The sequence below is a fragment of the Muscardinus avellanarius genome (genome assembly GCF_963383645.1).
Source record: "Muscardinus avellanarius genome assembly, chromosome: 8".
Lineage (NCBI taxonomy): Eukaryota > Metazoa > Chordata > Mammalia > Rodentia > Gliridae > Muscardinus > Muscardinus avellanarius.
Window position 1 is genome coordinate 26,194,947 of NC_137794.1, and position 22,306 is coordinate 26,217,252.

Genomic DNA, 22,306 nt, shown 5'->3' on the forward strand with positions numbered 1-22,306 from the left:
TGTTTGGCTTCTTTCAGTTCTGAAATTTATATAAATCCTTGATACTTCTTTAGCTCAGTGAAATTTTGTTTGGGACAGTAGGTTTTTTTGGCCCTGTAGAGAACGTGTACTAAAAAGAAGTCCCCCTCTGGCCAGTGTAACCAAAAAAAGAGAGAAGCAACTCAAATAATTAAAATCAGAAATGAAAAAGGAGACATCACCACAAACAGCGGGGGAATTCAAAGGATTATCAGAAACTATTTTAAAAATTTATATTCCAATAGACTGGAAAACATGGAAGAAATCAATAGATTTCTAAGCCCATAAAACTTACCTAAATTGAACCAAGAGGACATAGCAAGCCTAAACCAACCAATAGCAAGCAAAGAATAGAAACAGCAATAAAATTTCTGCCCATCAAAGAAAAGCCCAGGCCCAGATCGATTTTCAGCTGAATTCTACAAAACTTTGGGAGAACTAATTCCAATATTTCACAACTTGTTCCGGGAAATTGAAAGAGATGGAATTCTTCCAGACTCCTTCTCTGAGGCCAGTATCACCAAATAAATTTGGTATTAATTCCAAAACAAAGATGTGCTTGGTGGCACACACTTGTAATTCCAGTGCTTGGGATCCTGAAACAGGAGGATCGCACAGGTTCAAAGTCAGCCTCAGCTACTTAGGCTCTCAGCAACTTAGTGAGACCCTGTTTCCAAATAAAATATAAAATAGGTCTGGGAGTATAGCCCGGAGGTAGAAAAGCCCCTGGGTTCCACCCCCAGTACCACAAAAACAAAACAAAGCAAAAAATGAAATAAAGATACCTCAAGAAAAGAAAACTACAGATCAATATCTTTGATGAACATAAATACAAAAATTCTAAACAGAATACTAGCTATATGCATTCAAAACCATATCAAGAGAATTGTACACCACGACCAAGTTGGTTTCATCCCCAAATAGCAAGGCTGGTTCAACATACGCAAATCAGTACATGTTATTTACCACATAAATAGAACTGAGAACAAAAATCACATGATCCTATCAATAGATGCTGAAAAAGCATTTGACAGTATCCAACACCCATTTATCGCACATGCCTGCAATCCCAGTGCTTGGGATGCTGAGTCAGATGCCAGCAGAAAGTAAGTTAGTGAGATCCTGTTTCAAAATAAAAAGTAAAATAGGACTGGGGGTGTAGCTAAAAGGAAGACCCTCTCTGCCCCCAGGTTCAATCTCCACTAAGGTAAGAAGGAAGTAAGTGAGGGAGAGAGGGAAAGATTCTGATCAGGTAAAATAAATGAGGTATTGGGAATAAAGAGTTCTGTGTAAGATTACTTTTCATATAAAAAGGTTTTTAAAAAAGATTGCATATAATTCAGTTGTAAAAGAGCACACATAAAAATACGTATGTGAGTCAGGCGTGGTGGCGCACGCTTGTAATCCCCGTACTTGGGAGGCTGAGACAGGAGAATCGCACGGGCTCGAAGCCAGCCTCAGCTACTTAGTGAGGTTCTCAGCAACTTAGTGAGACCCTGTTTCAAAATAAAGTATAAAATAGGTCTGGGAATATAGCTCAGAAGTAGAAAGGCCCTGGGTTCCATCCCCAGTAACACACACACACACACACACACACACACACACACACTCAAAATACATATGTGATAACTATAGTAAATATGTAAGACAGTTATTTTTTACTAAGGAATCTGTAGTATGTAGTCAAATGGCTTTAATGAGTTAACAATATGATACAGTCTTTGAATTATATTTAGATGCATGTGTTCATAGCATATGAAGAAAATGTTATACAACCCAGTAACTTTTAAGAAACTCATTATTCATACATTTTACTGAACATTTTACTGAGGTTAAACTTGCCATGAAGACTTCAACAGGCAGGTAAATGAGATAGTATTCTCAGAATTAGGTATTGTTGAATCACATGTTGGAAAATAGGTTTCAGATTCAAGTTCTACTGAGGTAGTAGATTAGTATTAATCTTTCTGTAGCGTTGCTTTAACCATATTACTATTAGAAATTGATTTGCCTATAATTGTGATGATAAAATTTTTTTCTTCCTCAGTATTCTTCATATACACAACACATTGTTCATATACACAACATATTTTCCAGGAATAATCTGCATATACATAATAACTCAGTGGGATTTTGTCTAAAGACAAAATCTATTTATATTTCAATTAAACATTATATACATAGAATGAAGATAATTTCATACAACATTTAAAATAATTTTGTTTATGAAACAAAGTCGAAGGGGCTTTTTTCCTTTGAGTTTGTTGAATAAAATTATTGTATACCTAGCTGGGCATGGTGGCACATGCTTATAATACCAGTACGTGGGAGACTGAGGTGAAGATCCCAGGTTTGAGTCCAGCCTCAGCTGGGGAGGCCCTCTGCAACTTAGTAAGACCTTGTTTCAAAATAAAGAATAAAAAATAGGGTTGGGAGTATAGCTCAAAGGTAGAACGTCTCTGGGTTCAACTCCCAGTACTGCTAAATAAATAAATAAATAAATAAATAAATAAATAAATAAATAATTGTTCTATACCTGTGTTTGACTGTAGTCTTTCACATAAGATCAGCTGTAGAATTTTCTGTTTACATGTTGGCAGTCAAAAACTTCTGGATTTTGGACCATTTGGGATCTTTGGGTTTGAGATTCTTATGTTTAATATAATTTTTAATGAGTAGAAATTATTCAGTAAATGTCATTACACCACAGGAGAATGAGCCCTGTCAGGAAATTAATCTCTCTCACTCTAGCCACTTCTAGAACCTTTGACAAATCATGAGACTTAATGTCCTTAACTCTAAATGGAGAGTGGTGCACATAATAGATTTGTATGTCCCATATAGCTGTATAAGTCTATGAATGTTAAAGGAAATTGATTAGCTGGGTGTGGTGGTGCACGCTTATAATCCCCACGATTGGGAGGCGGAGACAGGAGGACCACGCAGGTTCGAAGCCAGCCACTCTGGCTTAAGAGACCCTGTTTCCAAATAAAAATATAAAAATAGGTAGGAGTGTAGCCCAGAGGTAGAAGGGTTTCCAGGAACCCCAGTACCGCCAAAAAACAACAACAACAAAAAAAATAAATAAAGGAAATTGATTATATATGAATGGTAAGTCATAATTTGAGATACAGTAAGATTTTAGAAAAAAAATGAATAATTGCCTCTAGAATTTAAAAAAAGCTATATTGCCTCCCTATTCTTATATATTAATGCAGCTATCTATATTAACTGGCTAATTAAAGAATAGTGAATCTCATTCTAGAGATTCTGTTATGTTCTGTAAAGAGATAGGAAATGGTGGTAAATACAGGAGTTAGGAACTAAATATTTTTTCAAATATATTCTGTGGAGTAGCAGTATGAATCAAAAAAGATAGTGAAGCTTCTGCTAATAAAATCCTTAATTTGAATGAGTCATTTTCTCAATATGAATGTAAGGAAATTATATAAGATTTTACTGAAGTAGGCCAATTTTATTTTATTGAAGTAAGTTCTTACCAATTAGAAAATTTTTCTTAGTGAATGATAGCCTAATTTTATCCATTCAGTTAAGTGCATCCTTCACTTATTGAAAGGAAAATTTCCTACGTAGTGTTTTAGCAGCAAGAGGATTTAAAATATAATAATTCTATACATGTTACTTACCATTTCTCAGCTGAATATAAAATATCAAAAGGGTGATAGTTACATGAGGGAAGATGTAGTCATCAAAGGATTGATATACTGTTAACACACTTAGTAACGTCTACTCATAATTCCTAAGAAGATAGCATCATCATTATTCTTGATATTCTTTTCAAAGTACAACAGAATTAAATTTATATTAAATGTATATGTCTTGTATTATGGGTAATTCTGAAAGTTATCAGACATATTCCTGGAGAGCTTTTCATTTTAGAAGAACTTGTCAAGAAGGCCTAATCTCTTATACATCTGTTTGTTTCTTAGTTAACTAAAGTGTTTAATTGAAATTTGTTTTGGAAATTTGCTTACTATTCTCAGAATGTGAACATTGGTGATATGTGTTTTAAAACGAGAGAGAGAGCTTAAGGAATTAAACGTGTAATAAATTTAAAAAGTACGCTCATAACAAATAAGTTCTGAATTCTTTAAGCAGTGATGACCTCGTAATTATTTGAGAATTAAATGAGTAAATGAACAAATGTTTTATTTGCTTAGAAAGGAGGGCTTTAGAGTTGAGAATAGAGTAGCTATGGATCTTTTCACTGCGTCCTGTACACTTCTTAGCAAGAGAGTTTGGACTGTGTACATATGACTAGGGCTTCAGAGGACTAGAAGAATGTTATACTGAAAAAGTAATTAATTGTATAGACTCAGGAGAAAAGATATATTAATTGTATAGACTCAGGAGAAAAGTATATATACATGGTTTTTTTTTTTGTGGTGCTTTGCTGTGTGATATATTAGTAGTATGGATAATGGGACTAAGTGTGTTCATGAAAATTCCAAGGCCTTCCCCAGTCTCAGCTAACAGGACTACATTAATAGTAGTTAGGAAATAATATGGCTGGGTTAGTGGGAAAGAGAAGAGAGAAGAAACCCCATCCACTTTTCTTCAAAAAGTGTAATTTGAACCACGTGTGACAGTGCACGTTTGTAATCCCAGTACTTAGTTAGGCTGAGACAGGAGGATCACAGGTTTGAGGAGTCTCAGCAAATAGTGTGACTCTCATCAGTCTACCAAGGTCCTGTTACCAAAGGAAAATAAAATAGTGCTGAGAGTATAGTTCAGAGGTAGAATGTCCCTGAGTTCAATCTCCAGTGCCACCAAAAAAAAAAAAAGTCATTTCACATTAGATATATGATAGTTATTAACAATTGTACTAAGACATAAGTATATTCCCTATTTTGGGGTCCAATGAAGGATTGCCATTACAAGTTTAGAGACCAGGTTTAGGGCCAAAGGTGTAGCTCAGTTGTTAAGAGTGCTTGTCTATCATGTGTGAGGCCCTGGGTTTGATCCCTAGCAACACACACACACACACCAAAAAAAAAAAAAAGTTGCTTTTTAATATAGTGATAAATGTTCTAGGTATCATTATACAATATTTCCTATGCTTTATTACACTAACTTTGCATAATTTGGGGCTAAAAGATTTATTTAAGAAAATAAAATAAATAAATTTAATTATTTTCTTTAAAAGCTGCAGAAGAAAGAAGATCAGCAATTGGAGCCTAAAAAAAGCACCAGCCCTAAAAAAGCCGCAGAGCCCACTGTTGATCTGCTAGGACTTGGTAAGTAATAAAGAATGAACACCACCCTTAGAGTTATAAAGCAATTAAAATCTTTACTTGAAATAAATACAATGACTTTATCTTCAGTATAACTGAAAGTTACTTGTTAACTGAATTTGAACATGGTTTGATTAGTTTTCTCAGTCCCCACAAAAAGGAAATCTTTAATAAGGAAGCTAGTGTCTCTTAAGTTCTGTCTTCACTGAAACACAAGTAGTGAGTTCCTGGGGGAAAAAGAGATATCAAAGTAATCTTCAAAGGCTTGGTAGATGTGACATTTCAACAAGGGAGTGGACTCTTTTCTCATTCTTTTCTCTTCTCTTTCCCACTAGCCCATCCTATGACTTAGACTGTAACACAGACTAGACCTGATTATTATCCTATAGATTCAGTCATTAATTCAACAAATAATTCAGTGCCTCCCATGTGCACAGGCACCTTGTAGGCATTAGGGAAATCTTTCTGAAAGAAGACAGTAGTAATCCCTGCCTTCTTGGAGTTTACATTCTATCTGGGGAGATAGTAGATAAACAATGAAGCAAAATATATTGTAGATCATACATGGTAAGTGCTATGGATAAAACAAAAGTGAGAGGTTGTAATTTTAAATAGGTGGAAAGGGAGGCACCATTGAAGGAAAGGCCTAAAGAAGATGTGGCTGTCTGGATTTATGGGCAAGAACATTCCAGATAGGGAGAACAGCAAGTGCAGAGGCGCTTCAGTAGCTGCCTACATGGAGTGTGTTGGGACCAGTACGGACACCAGGCTAGCTAGACTGGAGTAATTTAGAAGAGAATAATAACAGAGGAAATATGAAAGTAAGGGATGAGGAGCAGCACAGACTGTGACAGGACTTTGGTGTTTACTTTGACCTGAAAGTACATTGGAGATTTGTAGATACAATAAACTAATTTTAGTATTTAAGGAAATACTGTGGCCACTGTACTGAGAATCAGGAAGAACTGTTGCAGTGATACAGTGGTGAGAGATGATTGTGGCTTACATTAAATGATAGAATTGGAGGTAATAAGATGTACTAACCAGATTTTTATATATACTACAGATAGATCCAGTAAGATTTGCTGACCAGTTAAACATGAGAAGTGAGAGGAAAGGAGGCATTAAGGATAGCACTAAATGTTTTGGGCCTGACCATTTGGAAGGATGGTATTGCCATTTACCTTGATGGGAAAGTCTATAGGAAGATTGGATGCAAGATTAGGAGTTTTGCTTAGGCCACAATAAATTAGAAATACTTATTATGCCACACATTCTAATTTTATTTAAAGGAGATCCTAATAAGGCAGTTCTATGAACTGTGAGCTTAGGGAAGGTCTAAGTGAGGAAAGTTAGAAGTCATCAGCATGTAGATGCTGTTTAAGAAATGAAAATGTGGAAGTGAAGAGGGACAAAAGAACCTGAGGTTTAGGTGCTGAGCTCCATGATACTCAGATGATTAGAGGCAGCGGAGATAAAACCTGGAAGGAGTGAATGAATGGTGAAACAGAAGGAACAGTACTCTGTGATCGTTCCCTTGTAAGCAAAGTCATGCTAAACTTCTATGCTAGGTTGCCAATTAAAAAAGACAAAAGAAAGGATATGCTAGCTTCTTTTATAGTAACAAACTTCCTCCAAATCTTGGTGGCCTGCGGGGGTGGTTATTTCTCACTCATGCAGTGTTCACTGAAATTAGTTAGTGCTCTGTCCTACATCATCTTCACTATTACACAGGTTGACAGAGTGGCCTCTTTTTATTTTTGGCAGTACTAGGGATGGAACCCAGGGGCATTTTACCTCTGAGCACACTCTCAGCTCCCACCCCCTTTTCTTTTTTCTTTTAAAACAGGGTCTCACTAAGTAGCTTATTGCTGGCCATGAACCTGTGATCCTCCTGTCTCAGTCTCCCAAATACTGAGATTACAAGTGTTGCAGCACCACGCTTGGATCAGAGTAGCCTCTTTCTAGAACAGTAGTTGACTCTTTTTTCCTTTAAGAGCTAGAAGGTAAATATTTTTGGCTTTGTGGGCCATAAAGTCTCTGATCATAACTACTTAGCCCTGAATAATACATAAATGAATGGACATAACTGTGTCACATTAAAACCTTACTTGCAAAAAAAAAAAAAAAAGAAGTTGGGCATGGTTGTACATACTTGTAATACTAGTACTTAAGCCGAAATTGGAGGATCTCAGGTTCAAGGCCAATATGCAGTGACTTAGCAAGACCCTGAATCAAAGAAAAAAATAAAATGGGGCTGGAGTTTTATCTCAGAAGTAGAATGCTCTAGGTGAAGTCGCCAGTACCAAATACATACACAGAAAGCAGAGGGCCAGATTTGGCTTGCAGGCCATAGTCATTAGGACAAAGGGAAAAGAGCACATGACAAAGAACATGTCAGTTCCTAAAGCTTATGTTTTGAAGTCATGGCCATCATTTCCACTACATACAGCTGCTGACATTGTCACTTGGTCATGCTTTCATTCAACAAGAGGATATTATAGTTCACCCACAGGGAGATTTCACCAGATATACAGACTGAGAAAGAAAGGGTTTTGAAGAGGAGGGAATACACAATTGTCTCAAGTATTTCTGACCTATAAGGAAAACAAAAGCTGAGGAATGATCATTGGATTCAGCAGCACAGATGACAAGAGTAACCTGGAGGTGATAGGAGTGTAAAGTGGTTAATACAAGTTAAAGAGAGAATGGAAATAGAAAAATACACACACACACACACACACACACACACACACACACACACGCTGTAGCAGGGTGTGGTGATGCATGCCTGTAGCAACTCAGGAGGCTGAGGCAGGAGGATTGCAAATTCAAGGCTAGCCTTGGCAATTTAGTGAGATCTTGTTTAAAAGTAAAAAACAAAAAGGACTGGGGATATAGCTCAGTGTTAAGAGTGCCCCTGGATTCAATCACCAGTACCCAACCCCTGATTTATATATTCAGAGGTGTCTTGCAAGAAAGAATTTTTTTCTTTAAAGGTCGACAGCATTTTTAGTAAGGAACATGTGATGCAGGCAAGTCTGATAATTCAGGACAAGGAAAAATAGTTACAGCAGTGTTCTTTAATAGCCGAGAAAGAATGGGGTCTGGTAGAAAAAATGAATGACTGGCCTTTGAGACACTCAGCTACTGCTGCAATAATGCTGCATAGTAAACAATCCCAGATCATAATCGCTTACAACAATAAACAGTCATTTCTATCACCCTTAGGTCTGTGGGTCAACATTAGCACCTCCACTATAATTTAGATATGTTTTTTGCTTCCATATTTTTACAGGGTCTTATTTGCCAACTGTTTCATCATTGTATATATGTATTTATTTTTCAAGTCCCTGTTCCTCCAACTTCCAGTTCCTATCCTGTTTCATTTTCCTTGTCCCTTCTACCACCCTGTCTCATAGTCAATTCCATAGGTTTTAGAGTTTGGTTATGGCAGCATATCTCTCTTCTGGTATCAGTTTCTAGAATAGTCAACTGTTGCTGTCTATGCTGTATTAGCGAACACTCCAGAATATCAGTGGCTTTCATCACTGACTTCTGTCATTCCTGGGTCTGTAGGTCTGATGGGACAGCTTTCTTTTTAGACAGTGGGAGAGCTTCAGGAAGCAGTGTCTTTGAGGAGAACCAAAGTTCATTTAGGGCAGTATGGTGAAGAAAATGCATGCAAAAATGACAGCTTTCCTCCATATGAGTGAAACTAGAATAGATAATGCTTTTAGAAAGAATAGAGACAGTAGCTCAGTTACATACATATAGAAGGCCATGAATCCCAAAGATCATGGCTTTCTGCATCATTCTTAATATTCTTATAACAGAGTAATAGTTAAGATTTTTTTTTTTTTTAGAAAGTCAGTCTTCTCTTTAAATGAGACATTGGTGGGCCTATGTTCTTCTTTCCAACCTGGCAATTCAAACTAAACCTGCTTTTTTTCAACCCTTTTTTTTTGGATGTACTGTCCATTCAAAAGTCAAGCATAAATACTTTACATATACTTTTTAATAGGAGTTGGCAATGTTTTTTCTGAAAATGGCCAAATATCTGTTACAACTATTCAACTCACATTGTAGTAGGCAAGCAGCTAATATGAATAAATAGATGAATAAGTATGTATGATTCACCAAACTTTAAAGGGAGGTGAGGTGGTAGTTTGCTGCCCCTTGCTTTGTGTTCCTGATCTAACCTGTCTAGGTCCCTTTATATTTAGATGTTATTTAGTCTTTCTTTTTTTTTTTTTTTTTGTGGTACTGGGGTTCCTGGAAGCCCTTCTACTTCCGGGCTACACTCCCAGACCTATTTTTATATTTTTATTTGGAAACAGGGTCTCCTAAGCCAGCGCGCGCAGCTGGCTTCGAACCTGCGCGATCCTCCTGTCTCTGCCTCCCAAGCGCGGGGATTACAAGCGTGCGCCACCACGCCCGGCTAGTCTTTCAAGCCTGTAGCAGTATTATTTACTTTAGTGCTTTATGCTCTAATACCAGAAGTTGGGGAGATAGTTGACTATTATCTGCCTTCAAGTCTTAGTACCTAGAGGTAGTCCCAAGTGTACCAGACTTGAATCAAACACAGACACATCTTGACTTGAACATGGAGCTGCAATGATAAAAGAGAACTGAAATCATTTTCTAGGACATGGGGTGGGAGGTGTGGTCATCGGTTCCTCTTACCTGTTCCTTTAGGACTCTTCCTTATGCCAGTGTCTGATCTTTGTTGACTATTACTTAAGTTTTTAATAATGATTTAAAATATAGACTACTTAACATTTGATTAGAATAGTTCTACCAGTGTAATGCTATCAAACTTCCATCTCTATGAATTCATTTCTGTGGATTCAATCAACCTCAAGCTGAAAGTATTTGAAAAAAAATTGCATCTATTTATAATGAACATTTACAGGTTCTTTTTCTTGTCATTATTCACTAAAAAATATAGCATAACCATAATGCTAATGAAATATAGCTATCAGTTTATAGCCTACTAGCTTCTTTTTTTTTAAATACTAGAGATTGAACTCAGAGAGATTCTATCTCTGAGCTACATTCTCAGCCCTTATTTAAATTTCTTTATTGTGAAACAGTGTCAGGTACTGTGACAGGACTGTGGGACAGTAGTGTGGTTCTGGTCAGCAAGGTGGCAAGGGAGGAGACTAGACTGTTTATGAGTAGTAGTGTGTGGTGTTGAGGAACAGTGAGACAGCAAGCTGTGGATAGTGACTCTTGACACATTTCTGATTTAGAGAATTCCATCCTCTCTAATCAGTGAACTGCAGAAAAGCAGCCTTGGGGTAAGGATTACAGTTAGGAAGCAGTTGTGCATCACAGGCAAGTAGTGCTATGGCAGCTGTGGCTCTGAACACAAGACAGGAAGAGGAACTACCCAAGGAATACCAGCAGTAGTGACTTCAGGGCCTTCTCAGAGAATGTGCCCTTAGAACTCAAGGCAGGAGGTTTCAAAGCTGGTGGTAAAATTGGTTGGGGACTGAAAAGGGATTTGTAACCAGGAGATCACTGGCACTTCTCAAAAATAGTTTTATTGTTTTACTTTTTCTCTCAACACAAATAGGAAAACCTCTTGTTTTTAGCTATGGCCCTGGTGTCATCAAGACATTCTTCCATATATAACCTGTGTTTGGAAAGCCTTTCAACTCATCACTCATGTGTTGAGCATTTGCTTTGTGCCAAGCATTAAATTAAGGAAGCAGCTGCACTATCTTTTTTTATTGAAAGAGGATCATAGGAATACAGTTCCTAAGGCAGGCCTGGAGCCTACAATCTTTCTGTCTCAGCCCCTCAAGTATTGGGATTACAGGCATGACTCACCATACCCAGCTTGGTGATGCAGGAGGTACTGAACAAGGGCTAAGGCCTATAAACATGGTGCCAGTTGGGAGTGAAAAAGCTTATGCCATCTATGGCGTGTCCAGTCATGCCATTAAGGAAGGCCGCCACTTTTCAGTCTCTGGACTAAAGAAGCACTTGGGAGGTAGAGTCAGTAGGCCACCACCTAGGCCACAGATTCTCAGAGTTGGTGACACTCCCACCCTGGACAGGTATAGTCAAGAGGCCTCAGGTGCAGGTGAGAGGTATAAATAAAAATAAAAGGGTGGTGGAAATGCCCAGGGGAATGCTGAGTGTTTTTTTTAAGGGGCATTGGTATGCCAGTAAGTTTAAGAAATCTATGATCCATACCAACTGAGTTCGCAAATAGGAAGAAAACAGTTATCCACAATCGATTAACTGTAGACCAGATGTGGATCGTCTGGCTTGCAGTAGGGGTGATGCCTGGTGGAGAGTTCATTGCCTTAGTGGTAGCCTGGACCAAGTACTATTCCTAGTACTATTCCTACATTAGATAGTGAAGTCAGTGCCTCTCTCAAAGTGCTTTTGTAGAGAGAGAGACTGGGGGCTATGTAAACAATTTTACCCCTGACCAGGGATGGGACATTTGATTCTGCCTGAGGACTCCAGGAATAGTTTCTTGCTGGTGTGGTGGCGCATGCTTGTAATCCCCAGTACTTTTAAGGCTGGGATTCAGAAAACACAGTAGCCTAAAACATTAAGGTAATGCAGAAACAAAATATTTACCCACATGCTAACTGTAGGCTTGATGCCTCCTTTACCTTTAAGATAGAAATCCTTTACTTATTTTACTGCCTGTCCTAATTTCTGCTGTTTGCTCATTGCCGTTTCACGGGGTCCTTTGTGCTTCATTATCGCTTTTTATGATGTTTTCCCTGCTAAATTTCTCCATTTGCCTTAGGCTTTTCTTGTACCGTGGATCTCCCATTATTTTTATTGTCCACCAACTACTGTTTCTGCATGCTGATTAAAGGGGTTGCTGCCTCCTTCTGATGCAGGCTGCTCCCAGTTGTGTAGCTAAGCAAGGAACACACACTGTACGGTGGATGTCTGTGGAGAATTCTGATTACCTGTTGACACAGATTCTTTTTATCTCTGAGAAGGCAGTGTGTAGCTGGGCATGGTGGTGCACACTTGTAATCTCAGTACTTGGGAGGCTGTGACAGGAGAATTACAGGTTCAAAGCCAGCCTCAGCAACTTGTGAGGTCCTCCGCAACTTAGTGAGACCATGTTTCAAAATAAAGAATAGGGCTGGGGATGTAGCTCAGAGGTAGAATGCCCCTGGGTTCAGTCCTAAGTAACACACACACACACACACACACACACACACACACACACACACACAAATAAATAAAGGCCCTGTGTGGTTGAAAGAGGATGTTTCCATTTGTCTGGATAGATACCTGTATATGTACATATGCACATGTACAAAGGAGACATAACCCATGCTGATTTAAATATTTTTAATTATAGTGATTTTACCCTGTTTAAACCATTGAATTTGAGTAAGCCTTATTTTTTCTGAGTTTTAAAATTATTTCTCTGAAAACTCTTTTTCAGCATATTGGTATTTTGTTGCTTTCATGGCCTCAGAGCTTCTATTCAGTCAGCAAAGATCATGCTATCATTGGGCCCTTGATTTGGGTATTTTGGATTACTCTTCATTGATTAAGGGCTGATTTTAGCCCAGTTTCTTCCCTCAAGCTCAGTTTGTTTTTGATGACTATATCCATCTATTCCTCACTATAAGGTTAGAAGATACTGGCCTTGGTACAAGGAGAGTGAAGTGGGTTATGATGAAGTGCTTAAGTACACAGCCTGGCAATATTTTTGGACCACTTAAATCCCTGCTTCTCAAACTTAATACAAATGTAAATTATTTCAGCATTGGTTTTCAGTTTTTAGAATTGTAAAGTGGCTTCTTTATAATTGGGTATGTTTGTAATTACAAGCCTTTTAAGAAAAGAGCAGTCTAAGGGTGAGGAAAACCCCATTCCAGTACAAATTTTACTGTTTGACTAGGATGAATGGCATTGGGGAAGTCTCTTAATTTATCTGTGCCCTTGTTTCTATAACTGGAGATAGTGGGAGGAGATGTCCTTCTCATCCTTTTTGGGGACAGCAGTAATATGTAATTATTCTTTAAAACCATCCAAGTTCTATAATCATAATGCACAAATTAAAAAAAAAATCAGACTGGGAGTGATGGCACATGCTTGTAATCCCAGTACTTGGCTTGGGAGGCTGAGACAGAAGGATTGCAGGTTCACAGCCAACCTCAGCTACTTAGGCCCTCCACAACGTAGTGAGACCTTGTTTCAAAATAAAGAATAAAAAATAGGGCTGGAGGTGGAGCTCAGAGGTAGAATGCCCTGGGGTTTAATCCCAAGTACCACACACAGACACACACACACAAAAAAATCAGGATAAATGTGATAGTTATAATGACAGCAATCAGTTTTAGTTCTTTTTTTTTTTTTTACTATTGAAAATTAAAAACAGTGACTTCAAAATGAATCAAACAATGTGTGTGTGTGTGTGTGTGTGTGTGTGTGTGTGTGTGTGTGTATTACTGGGGATGGGGATGGAACCTAGGGGCTTTCTACCTCCAGGATACACTCCTAGACCTATTTTTATATTTTATTTGGAAACAGGGTCTCACTAAGTTGCTGTGAGAGCCTCACTAAGTAGCTGAGGCTGGCTTCAAATATGCACAGTCCTCCTGTCTTAGCCTACAATCCTTTTTAAGAAATGTGTTTAGCAGGCCAAATGTAGAAAGTAAAATTAGTAAACATTCCAATGCAGTGGGAACTTGTATTTGCTGATTTTGCAAGGCTGAGAAATTTCTATTTAGGTTAAGAATTTTTTTTTTTAAACAATTCTGTGAATGTGTAGCTTTTGTAGTAATAAGGAAAACTGATGAGAGTGAAGTCCAGAACCTGTCATTAAGGGATTCCATAAAAGACTGGGTTAGAGATCTGGAAGAGAAGGGCAGGTACGTTGAAGGCATGAGAACAGAGAGAAATTGCCAGTCCTATTGCGAAGTATCATGTAGAGGTGAACCTTGATCGGGCCTGGGAAGGAGGTTCCTCACCTCGTGTTTTTGGAGCTATGAGAACATTTTCCTAGTCAAGTGTAAATCATGTCAACCCTGCGACAAAGGTAGCTGTTCTGATGCAGGTGCTTTTTATTTGAAAGCTTCTCAGACTCACACTGTGAGCTGACATTCATGACAGTTCCATTCACCACTCGTGGGTGGTCACATAGATAGTCCAGTGTTGTTTGTGTGGAAGCCTAAAATTTCAAGGGACTGGTTTTTAAATATTAATTAAAATGATAACACAGAATGAGAGGTGGACTTGTTTTCAATGTTCTGATGAAAACAGAAGGCATATTATCCTGCAGTGAAGAATTTTGAGCTGTGTACAGTTTATGTTAACAACCGTACATGTGCAGTTCTGTTTTTGTCGTGGTAAAAATTTAGAAACAACATAAATGCCTGTGAACCATGATTGAATAAATGAGTTGTTATAGATTCATATAGTATCATAATCTTACCTATACATATATAATTTTATATAAAGACTTTGTACTCCTATATTTTTTAAATTGTGGCAAAATATAAAATTTACCTTTCTAACCATGTTAAGTGTACATTGTTGTACAACCATTACCACGGTCAATAATAGGGACTTTTGATTTCTTTATTTTTGTGTGGCTTAAGTCTTTTACAAGAATGTGTTGCTTTTATTATAAAAATTGGGTAAAATTACAGTCCAAGGCATTACTGTAGCTCTGTGATAGACAAATTATTGGCTGCATATGTAAGTCCTAAAGGCTGTGAAGGTTAAAATAAAATAACATAATGTGTTATATGCTGATTGATTTCTTTTCTTTTTTTTTTATGGTACTGGGGATTGAACCTAAGGACATTCTACCTCTGAGCTACACTCCAGCACTATTTTTATTTTTTGATTTGAAGCAGGGTCTCACTAAGTTTCAGAAGGCCTCACTAAGTAGCTGAGGCTGGTTTTGACCAATGATCCTCCTGTCTCAGCCTCCCGAGTATTGGGATTATTGGCATTCACCACCATGCCTGGCTCCTGTCAACTGAATTTTAGCATAGATCTGAATCTACTTCACAGAACCATCATGCCTATGATGCCCAGAGAACAGGTTCAAGAACAGCCTCAGCAAGTTAGCCAGACTCTCAGCAACCTAGCAAGACTTTCTTTCAAAAGAAAACATTAAAAGGACTGGAGGAATACCTCAGAAGTAGAATGCCCTGCACCACCAAAACCCAAAAAAATCAGTTGATAGGTATATTCTCACCTTAAAGGTGCCCCTTCATAAATTTTCCTAATTATTAAGAAAAAATTAAAAAGCAAAAAAAAAAAAAAACATTAACTGAAAAGTATAACTCATTGCTTACATTCAACTTGTCACCTTTTTCTTTTTGCACTTTTATTTTGGTATTTGGCACTGTGTTTGCATAAAGAAAGGATTTCCCGAGTACTGCAATTATAGGCATGCACCACCACACCGGGCTTATTTTTCTAAGAACCATATATTAATATCTAAAATAATGCCATGTTTCAAAGAATTTAAGAGTCTCTATGTTAAAACAAGAATTCTTTGTATTTTTCAGACGGTCCTGCTGAAGCTCCAGTGACCAATGGAAATACAGCCACAGTGCCAGTCTTGAATGATGATCTGGACATCTTTGGACCGATGATTTCTAATCCCTTACCAGCAACTGTTATGCCCCCAGTTCAGGTACATAGTAAAAATGTGGTTTTACTGTTAATTTCCTTTTGAAAAACTTCAGAAATTTAATTTTGAAACTGTTGTTTTTGAGCAGTCACTCCTTTTGAAAGCCTCCTGTTCTTTAGGCCAGGGCTCAGCAAGCTAACCCTGCACTTCTTTTATAGATACAGTGTATTGACACACAGCCACTCTCACTGGTTTACTATTATCTTTTTCTGCTCTGTTGCTACAAAAGCAGTTGAATAGTTAGGAGAGAGACCATGTGACCCACAAAGCATAAAATATTTATTGTTTTTAAAGTTCTAACACTTGCTTTAGGGAAAGAACAGACTGTATCAACAAGTAGAAAATCTCAGCTTGACCTCAGATCAAGAATATCACTCACTTAAGGTTTCTAAACCGTAGATGTTTGTAAATTTTTATTGGAATAAGAAATTCCAACAAAGTTAGCACTTGTACTTTTTTCTTGAAGATAAATTATGTCTTAAGTTAGCCTTAAAAATCTATTTTGCTGTCTTTCAGGATTAAAAAGAAAAGCATTAAGAACAATAATATTAGCTGAGTGTGGCATGGTGGCCCATGCCTATAATCCCAGCACTTGGGAGGCTGAGACAGGAGGACTGCAGGTTCAAGGTCTGCCTAAGCCCTCAGTACTTTACTGATACTCTCAGCATCTTAGTGACACCCTGTTTTAAAATAAAAATGGCTAAAAGGGCTGGGGGTGTAGCTCGGAGGTAGAGAGTCCTAGTGCTACACACACACAAAAGAACAGGAGTATTAATGATCAAGATTTTTTAAACTACTTATGATGAAGACCTTTAGAATTGCCTTAACATTATGTGGATTTTCTAGAAGAAGAAATATATGAACTTTCAGGGTACACATTACTCTTAAGCATACAGCATTAAGACTTTATTTTATATTTAGAATATAAATATTTAACCAGTTTGATTTAGTACAGCATAAGTTTTTAGATAAAATACTTCCTTTTTTGTAGAAAAATTGATCCAAATATTCATGGATATAAAGGGATAGAAAGTTTTGTTATGAAAAGGTAGCATTTACTTTCAGCAGAGATAGCTTACTTTATGGCTTTGCCCTTTTTCCTCTCACTTCAATATACATAGAAAAGGGCTAAGTATTGTTACTCTTGTTTCAATTAATTAACATTAATTGCCTTGTGAATTTGTGCAAGCAATAGTATGCATGAGGCAGTAAAAGACTGCATAATATTGAGGCTTTGGAAAGAAGTATTAGGGAAATTTGAAAATCTGAGCATGTAATTTATTTTGATCTGGCCTTCTTTCGTGAGGTAGTAGTATATCTGATAGATTTCTTTAGATTCCACTGGAGTATGAGTTGCTTTGCTTCAGTGTACTTCACATGTTCTTTTCTGTACCATAACAGCAATTAGAACAACACAGATATCGTTTAACTTAGTACACCTAGTACCATGATAAGGAGCGTGGGGCACAGCTCCTGGCTCTAGGAGAGGCAGGACTGGCCTTTAGGGCATTCTGATCAGTACCTGGTATAGGGCTAATTTTTAAAATCATATATTATCATTTGGGGGAACATTTCATAAACAGAATTGTCTTTCACCTGAATATTTTATTTATTTATTTTTTTGGTGCTGGGAGTTGAACCCAGGGGATTCTACCTTCAGCCTACATCCCCTGTCCTATTTTTTTTATTTGGAAACAGTGTCACATCAAGTTGTAGAGGCCCTAAGTGAATGATGCTGGCCATGAACCTGTGATCCTCTGTTTCAGCCTCCCAAGTACTGGAATTACAAGTGTGTGCCACCATACCTGGCTACATCTAAACTTGTTTTTCCTTTTTTTTTTTTTTTTTTTTTGGTGGTACTGGGGTTCCTGGAAGCCCTTCTACCTCTGGGCTACACTCCCAGACCTATGTTTACATTTTTATTTGGAAACAGGGTCTCCTAAGCCAGCACACATTGCTGGCTTTGAACCTACGTGATCCTCTTTTCTCTGCCTCCCAAGTGTGGGGATTACAAGCGTGCACCACCACGCCTGGCTGTTGTCATACATCTTAATGGGGTATAAGATGATAGAGGCATACATGCACACATCACTCACTTAGCCCTTCTCCAATCCCCACCTCATTCCCTCCCCTTTCCCCCCTTCTCAGGTTTGGCTTAGTGGCTGACTTTGATATTTTGTAAATGTACATCATGTACATTAGGGATTTTCTCTTTTCCTCCCTCCTGTCCCCCTCAGGTCTTCTTATTTGCTCATCTATGGTTTCTCACAAGTACTAGGCAAGTCTCAGCATCTTAGCAAGACCCTGTTTCAAGATAAATAATAGGGGTATAGCTCAGAAGTAGAATGCTTTAGTGCCCTCCCCACACACACAAAGTGAGGGAGGGAGATAATGTTTTTGAAAATGAGGTACAGATGTTAAATATATATTGGTACTGTGTAATTTACTAATTTGGTAGGTTATTATATTAAATTGAGCTTAAACTAGTTTGAACAAGATTATGAATTACTTTAAGCCCTATTCCCCTCACTCCTGATATTATTTCCTAAGCATGTATAAATTCTAGTAAAAGATTTTCTCACTTGTGAATATGGAATAGATTGATTTTACTATCAGCTTTGCCTGTCTGGGGCCTAGGAACAAAATTGACAGGAGTGTACATGTATGTTGGGGGTTGTGGCACAGTTCCAGAGCCCAGTGTTGCACACAGAAGCTCCTCTCTCCTCTCCTCTCATATTTATACACCAATAGTGTATAGACCTATACAAGTGCAGATTCCTGTCCTTAGTTTCACCTCCAGATTCCAGAAGATCAAAGACTTTTGTTAGAGGCCTTGGAGCTCCCTGAAATACTAAACAACAGGCAGAAATCATCCTCCTTTTACCCTGGGGTGTAGTGCTGGCAAATGAAATGCCAAAAATAAGTGGACATTTGAATGCTTACTAGCCATGCTGTTTAGTGTGGCAGTTTTTTACTGTGTCCATGTTGAAGTAGATGTTCCATATTTACCTTCATCAGAAGAAAGTCACATTTTTAGATCACATGAACATTAAGCTACTCTGTATAAAAACTGGACTCAGTTTCCATAACCATTTTGGGTTTTCTTACATTTCATCCATAGGGAATAGACCCCAGGGTATTGAGCATATTCTTAGAATGAACAGAAACTAAATGTGATCAAAAGATCCCTTAGTGATACAGGTGCTGCACCGTCTAATTGTATTAACAATAAATACTGAATATGTAACCCTGCCATTTTATAAAGCACTTCTTGTGGTCACCAAGTTTATTCTCATTTTACAAGACAGAAATTAAGTGACAGTCATTATAACTCACAGTTTTAGAGTTCAAGTCCTACCAAATGGCTCTAGCACACGCTGTTAGCCTCTGTCACTTTCCTTCTTTTCATTGGTAGCTAAGATATATTTTTGTCAAAGGTATTGCTACATTTGGTGTTCTGTGAGGTCTAGATAGATTTCATATACTTCAGAGTTTTTACAAAATAAAGTAGCCTTTTCTTCGTATCTCATAGTTCTTGCCTAATTGTTCATAATAGATTAAAAATACCCTGCTTAATTTGTGAGTAAAATGTTTGAATAATAATTTATTACATGGTATTCTAGCCAGGACATTAAATACTTAAACTCCTACTTGTTAATCACCTTGATCTATAGTTTGAGAAGACTCTTAACCAACTTTTATTAGTCTTCACAGAATTCTTAGAAATTATCTTCATGTTTAAAACAAATGTGAATGACTACAAAGATCATTTAACAAGATTAGCACTTGTGATTAGACAATACTATGTTCGAGATACAGGAGATTCGTTGAAAATTTTTTTATGTTAAATACCTACATGTTAATGTCCTTTTGCCTCCAAATACAAATATAGAGTATAGGTGATCAAAGTATTGCTGTGTTCTATTTCTATATAGATTAGAAGCATTCTAATGTTGTTAAAACTGAGTAGGTGAGTAATTGGGTATGGATTAAGTATATAGAAATCTTACGATGTAGCTTTTGAAAAGGAAAAACCGTTAATTAACTATTGCAGGACCTTCTTGTAGTCTGCTGCAGAAACGTAGAAATGTCCTTTAACCCAAAGGTTATCCATTCTTTGAAGTAGTAGTGGTGGTCCTCAGACAGCACCATAACTGTTGTTAGAACCATTGTTTTCAAGGTGTGACGAGCAAGAGCTCTGCATCGCCTGGCTGGTAAATGCAGTTTATTATGAAAGAGCTTTTGTGCCCCCCCCCCAATCATGAAACGCTTGTGAACAGTCCTTTTGATCGTTGCCATTTTACCTCCTATAATTAATTCCTGTTGAACTTTATTACTTAATTTAGATTTTAAGTAATAGATGAGCTATGCTTTACTGCAGCTTTTGACAGCTTATTTTGATGTTTGTCTCAGGGGACGTCCTCTGTACCAGCAGCCGCTACCCTATCTACAGTGACATCTGGGGATCTAGATCTATTCACTGAGCAAGCTACAAAATCAGAAGAAGCAGCGAAGAAACAACTCTCCAAAGACTCCATCTTATCTCTGTACGGCACAGGAACCATTCAACAGCAAAGCACTCCTGGTAATTAATTCTGAAATTTGTTTTCAGTGACTCACAGTGACATTACTAAAGGTACATCCTTTGTAATTATATTTCTTCCCTGTTTTCCTATGGTTGTGGGTGGTGGTGGTGCCGTTTTTACTACAATTACTGAAACATTAGAATTAAAAACCAAATACAGGATTCACAAAACTTTATTCAAGCTGTTCACATATCACTTAGTGTTGTTTCACAAGCTCACTATAGGACATAGATTCTTTTATAATTGTGTACACAGTATATTTCTTCTGCAAGTAAACAATAAGCAGTCTGAATTATCACATGGATTTTAAAATCTTTATCATTACAATAAACTACTGGCATAAAATTTTCTTTTAATTTGTTAAACCATTCCTTTTAAAATAATGAACTTCATTTCACATACAGGATGAACTTGTATGACAGTCTCTAACTACTACTAACTAAGTCACAGCTCTCACCTACTTGGTGTCAGCAGAAACAGCACATACTCTCATGCAAAATAGTTTGGTCCTCACAGTGGAACGTATTTTGTGCAGTTATTGCCTAACAGTTACTTTTTCCAGTTAAATCTGCTCATGTTGATAACTGATTTATCGGCATTTTAAAAATAAACAACTCTGAAGGGTTACATATTGATTATTCTTAGCAGTAGCTACAGCCTGATTGGAATGAATTTTTGCTACAAGTAGATCAGGAAGATGATGATCCTTTTCCTGTGTCAACAGAGGTAAGTGCAGTTACATATAATAGTCCCATCTTCATTCATTTTTCTATTGGTTTTTATGATGCAGGTGTGTTTATGGGACCCACAAATTTACCATTTACCTCACAAGCACCGACTGCATTTCAAGGTTTTCCATCGATGGGTGTGCCTGCAGCTCCCGGCCTCATGGGAAACGTGATGGGACAGAGTACAAGCATGATGGTGGGCATGCCCATGCCCAATGGGTTCATGGGAAATGCACAGACTGGGGTGATGCCACTTCCTCAGAACGTTGTTGGCCCCCAGGGAGGATTGGTGGGACAGATGGGAGCACCCCAGAGTAAGTTTGGCCTGCCGCAAGCTCAGCAGCCTCAGTGGAGCCTCTCACAGGTACACGTCATTTACATTCCAGTTTTTACCAAGCCAAAGAAACAATATTTATATGTTAAATGGTTTATTTGTTTGGAAATCTAATGATCTAGCAAAATAATTAAGTAGATAAAATGTTTATAAGGCCAAATGATCTAGGCAAATGATTTGCTTCTATTTTTATAGTATTCTAAAGAAATGTTAGGTTTTTTCCTCCTTTTTCAGACTGTAATGCACCTGTAATGGTGAAAATCTGTAATACATTTATAATAACTAGAAATTATCTTGGGCACACTGAGAGACACTCTGCCTGCCACCTTGAGGTTACAATCCAGCTTCAGCTAGCTTTCATGTGGGGTGTTAGTGTGGTCCACTTAGGCCAACCCATTGTCACTAATAATGCGTGGGCATTTTTGGGGTAACATTCACAAGTTAGGAAGAATCTGGCCTTGTATTTTCAAAGCACAATTTTTTGAGGAATCAGGGCTGTGTTTAAGAACACATGCTTTACTGCTTCTGGATTAAAAAAATTTTTTTTTACTTTTATGTTTAAGAAACAGGCTCAATTTTCATACGGTTCAGATAAAATTCTACTTCTACCTAAATTAATTTAGAGCCAAGAAGTAACATTTGATGTTTCTCCAGCATTTTGGTGGTATTGGTTTCTGCACAATCAGTAAACATGCAGGGAACCTTGAGAACATCAGGGAATAGTCTAGAATTTC

The 22,306-nt window shown here is 37.6% G+C and overlaps 1 protein-coding gene across 3 annotated transcripts in view; it reads left to right on the forward strand.

Annotated features, from left to right (window-relative positions):
• The window catches only part of SMAP1 (small ArfGAP 1), a gene marked incomplete at both ends in the record, with an annotated part of 159,748 nt that overhangs the window by 136,324 nt on the left and 1,118 nt on the right, over window positions 1–22,306 (forward strand). For all 3 annotated transcript variants that reach the window (XM_080699932.1, XM_080699933.1, XM_080699934.1), the window contains 4 exons: window positions 5,186–5,276; window positions 15,800–15,927; window positions 20,338–20,509; window positions 21,301–21,602. In XM_080699932.1, coding sequence (XP_080556058.1) covers window positions 5,186–5,276; window positions 15,800–15,927; window positions 20,338–20,509; window positions 21,301–21,602 — 693 coding nt within the window. The remainder of the gene's footprint in view (window positions 1–5,185; window positions 5,277–15,799; window positions 15,928–20,337; window positions 20,510–21,300; window positions 21,603–22,306) is intronic.